The 4,667-nt window shown below is 39.6% G+C and overlaps 1 protein-coding gene across 1 annotated transcript; it reads left to right on the forward strand.

Annotated features, from left to right (window-relative positions):
* The first annotated feature begins 222 nt into the window (after window positions 1–222).
* LOC121998995 lies at window positions 223–2,682 on the forward strand. Its single transcript, XM_042553881.1, has 3 exons — window positions 223–1,296; window positions 1,387–1,565; window positions 1,743–2,682. Exons 1-3 carry the CDS (start codon window positions 223–225, stop codon window positions 2,680–2,682), a joined length of 2,193 nt encoding a protein of 730 aa, XP_042409815.1.
* Window positions 2,683–4,667: the final 1,985 nt, after the last annotated feature.

The raw sequence follows: 4,667 nt of genomic DNA on the forward strand, positions 1-4,667 counted from the left end.
ACGGCACGGCCAAGGGTCGTCGGTCGACGACATTAGAGGTCGCCAAATGGGCCGACGACATAAGGGCCGACGGTCGACGACATGAGAGGTCGCCAAATGGGCCGCCAAATGGGCCAAGAGGGCCGGGTCGTTACATTGAAGGACTTATGTGTTCACAAGAAGAAGCTTAAGGGTAATGAGTTGGTGAATATTGGAGAGAGCGTTTCAACACTATTTTAGTCTATGCCACAAAAATGCAAGGATCTAGGAGTTTTCACCATTCCATGTATGATAGGGGAGAGTAGTTTTGAAGATGCTATGCTAGATCTTGGAGCATCCATTAATGTTATGCTGAAATCAGTGTTCCAAGCTCTTGGAATTGGACCTCTTCAGTCAACAGGGGTCGTGATTCAATTGATGAACAGAAGTTTTGCTCATCCAGTAGGAGTGATTGAAGATGTGCTGGTAAAGGTTAAGGAACTAATTTTCCCTGCAGATTTTTATGTTTTGGATATGGAGGGTGATACAAAGTCGAGCCATGTACCCATAATTCTTGGAAGGCCATTTCTGAAAACAGTGAAGACTAAGATTGATGTTCATGCTGGGACTTTATCAATGGAGTTTAGGGATACTATTGTCCGGTATAACATTCTAGAGGCTATGAGATATCCAGTAGAGGATCATTCTTTGTTGAATGTTGAATTATTTGATGAGCTGGAGGACAATTTGGATAGTTATTTTTTGGAATTCACTACACTTTCTGATGAAGAGTTGGATGTAACTGAAGATGTCCATTTCGAGCAGGAAGATTCTGTTCCAGTAATCAAAGAGTATGAAGGAGTTTGCATGATAGAGTTGGAACATGAAAAAGATCTTCCATCTACTGTGCATCCACCGAAACTGGAGTTAAAGGTTCTTCCGAACCATTTAAAGTATGCTTACTTGAGGAAAGACGAGCAGCTACCAGTAATCATCTCTAAGGATCTTGAGCCCAGACAAGAAGAGAGATTGTTAGATGTTTTAAGGCATAATCAAAAAGCAATTGGTTGGACTTTGGCAGATTTAACTGGAATTAGTTCTGCTATTTGCACACATAGGATTTTATTGGAGGAAGATGTTAAACCTGTACGTCAACCACAAAGAAGACTAAACCCACTTATTCTTGATGTAGTTAAGAAAGAGGTTGTGAAGTTACTACAAGCTGGGATTATCTATCCTATTTCAGATAGTAAATGGGTAAGTCCAGTGCAGGTGGTGCCAAAGAAGTCAGGAGTTACTGTTGTAGCAAATAGACAGAATGAATTAATTCCCACAAGGGTACAGAATAGTTGGAGAATGTGCATTGATTATAGAAGGCTAAATCAATTGACAAGGAAGGATCATTTCTCATTGCCTTTTATTGATCAGATGTTGGAGAGGTTGGCAGGGAAGACACACTATTGTTTTTTAGATGGTTATACAGGGTATTCCCATATTTGCATAGCACCTGAAGATCAGGAGAAGACTACCTTTACATGTTCCTTTGGAACTTTTGCTTATAGGAAAATGCCATTTGGGTTATGTAATGCTCCAGGTACATTTCAGAGGTACATGGTAAGTATTTTTGCTGATCTTTTGGAGCATTGTATGGACTAATTCATGGATAATTTCACTGTTTATGGATGTTCTTTTGATGTGTGTTTAGACAACCTATCTTGTGTTCTGCATAGATGTGTGGAAAAAAATTTGGTGTTAAATTTTGAAAAATACCACTTCATGGTCAGGCATGGCATAGTATTGGGTCATATTGTTTCTGAAAAGGGTATTGAAGTGGATCCAGCTAAGATTAATGCTATAATTGCTTTATCTTTTCCTACATGTGTGCGGGAAGTTCGATCTTTCCTGGAACATGCAGGTTTTTATAGAAGATTCATTAGAGACTTTAGTGCTATTGCTTTACCTTTATCGCGACTGCTGCAAAAAGTTGTGGAGTTTGTTTTTGATGAAAAATGCAAGGAAGCTTTTAATAAACTCAGGGAAGCTCTTATTTCATCTCCTATTGTGTGTTCTCCTGATTGGTTATTACCTTTTGAACTTATGTGTGATGCTTCTAATTTTGCAGTTGGAGTGGTTTTGGCTCAAGGGGTTGAGGGGGCACCACATGTTATTAGTTATGCATCAAAAACATTGGATTCTACTCAGAGCAACTACACAACGACTGAAAAAGAGCTTCTAGCAATTGTTTTTGCTTTGGATAAGTTTCGGTCTTATCTTCTTTGTTCTCACGTTATTGTTTTTTCGGATCATGCAGCTCTTAAGTTTCTTCTTAAGAAGGCAGATGCAAAGCCTCGATTGATTAGATGGATGCTCTTACTTCAAGAATTTGATATTGAGATCCGAGATAGAAGTGGGAAGGAAAACTTGGTGGCTGATCACTTGAGTAGAATTGAAAATGAAGGAGATATTACACCGATTGTTGATTCATTCCCCGATGAGCAATTTTTTCATTTGCAAGGTAGATTGCCATGGTATGCTGATCTTGTTAATTACTTGGTTGCTAATGTTTTTCCTTCACATTTTTCAAAAGCTCAACGTGATAAACTTAAGAGTGATGCAAAGTATTATGTGTGGGACGATCCTCACCTTTGGAAATTTGGTAGTGATCAAGAAATTAGGAGATGTGTATCTGATGACGAATTAGGAGGCTATTCCCACCAGGACTAATGATTCTTCTGTTGTTGTAAGCTTTGTCAGGTCTCATTTATTTTGAAGGTTTGGATTGCCTAGGGCTATTGTTAGTGACCAAGGATCTCATTTTTGTAACAGGCATATGAAGGCACTCATGAGTAGGTATGGTGTGATTCATAGGGTATCTACTCCTTATCATCCGCAAATGAATGGTCAAGCTGAAGTCTTTAATAGGGAGATTAAGCAATTTCTTAGAAAAACAGTTAATCCGGATAGGAAGGATTGGAGCAAGAGACTTGACGACGCACTGTGGGCTTACCGGACTGCGTATAAAACTCCTATAGGGATGTTGTTGGGTTTTTCGGGCCGCGAAAACTAATTTTTCACGTCGCGGAAACCCTGAATCACCCTAGCCAACGGATCCGTGCAAAGAAAAATTTCAAAAACTACGAATACGAGTTTCACACTCTAGATCTACAGTAGATAAGAGTTATACCTTTGAAGCGTGCCCTCGCAAATCCCGCTCGTCCAACGGTACGCCGGATCTCGAAGTTGTCAACATAGACAACTCTCTAGTGATATCCACACGAACAAGAAGTGTTCTCTAACACTCAAGGATGGAGAAGAGAGCACCACAAGTGTGCTAGCACTTCTTGGGCTCTCGGGTAGGATTTAAAAGAGAGAAAAGAGAGAAAGCAAAAAGGAATCTTATACACTCACTAGTAGTATCCTCCTTTGTGACTTTCACTTTCCCTTATTCTCTTGGAACACAACTCACACACCTTCTCAATTTCTTGAAACCCACGGCAACAGCAAGAGAAGGAGGAAGAAAAGACCCAAGGAAGAAGATAACATTCATCACACATAATTGCCACAAAATAAAAACCCCCTCTTCACATTAGTGTGGCCGGCCACACAATGTAACCCCCTCATTTAATGTGGTCGGCCACATTAAGTGGTATAAGATGTGTAACCTCCATGAGGTGGCACACCATTATGAGGTGGAAATGATGTGGCAAGGTTAGTCATGCCATGTAGGATGAGTCAACCTTCATGATGTGGCAATACATCAAGTCAAACTTGATGTTTCAACTTCCATTTAGTCAAGTCAAAATTGACCAATTATCTTCCTTGTTGAGTTAAATCAAACCTTTGATTCAAGTCAATTTGAATTTAATGAATCTCAATTCATTAATATAAATTGACTCAATGAATCAAATTTAAATTAGACTCATTCAACAATTGAATCTAATTGAGTCTAACTCAATAAGTCTAATTTGAATCCAATCTTTGGTGCATCATATGAACCTAATCCAATTGGTTCATCATATAAACCCAATCTCCATCCACTTGTTCTTTGTGTGTGACCCAATAGGTTCTTGTAACGTTGGCAATGTTTCTAAACTCCTTTAGAAACATAGGCAATGAGCGGCATCTAGCAATACATCATTGCTACCCAAGTTACAAGAATGTTGAGATCCAACATCACCTTGTGACTACTAATTGTGACTCCTCAACATATGTGACATTGTCCTTCTATCCTAGACTTCTAGATTGATCAATGTGAGGCATAGACCGTGTCATCCTCTAATCAATCTAAATCTTGAACTCCAAGTAGACTCACTCGATCAAATGAGCTCAACATCTCATGTTGACTCATTTGGGCATGGTCATGCACTTCGTGGTCTAACTCTATCAAGAATACCGATGTCGCTCCCGTCATATGGGAGGGATAGATCCCATCTACATCACTCACATCCCTCTGCATAATTCATTATATACCCAGTAATCGCCTTTATAGTCCACCCAGTTACGGATGACGTTTGACGAAACCAAAGTACATAACTCCTTATGTAGGGAACCATGGTGACTTCAGGTCTAAGGACCAATAGTCATACTAATGGCGGGTCATTCAGTATGTGACACTCATATAATGATCCATGATACTTTCTCATGGCGGGTCATTCAGTATACATTCTCCAATGCATACCCATGTGTCAACTTGATATCTCCATATCCAT

This window comes from Zingiber officinale, chromosome 1A, assembly GCF_018446385.1.
Source record: "Zingiber officinale cultivar Zhangliang chromosome 1A, Zo_v1.1, whole genome shotgun sequence".
Lineage (NCBI taxonomy): Eukaryota > Viridiplantae > Streptophyta > Magnoliopsida > Zingiberales > Zingiberaceae > Zingiber > Zingiber officinale.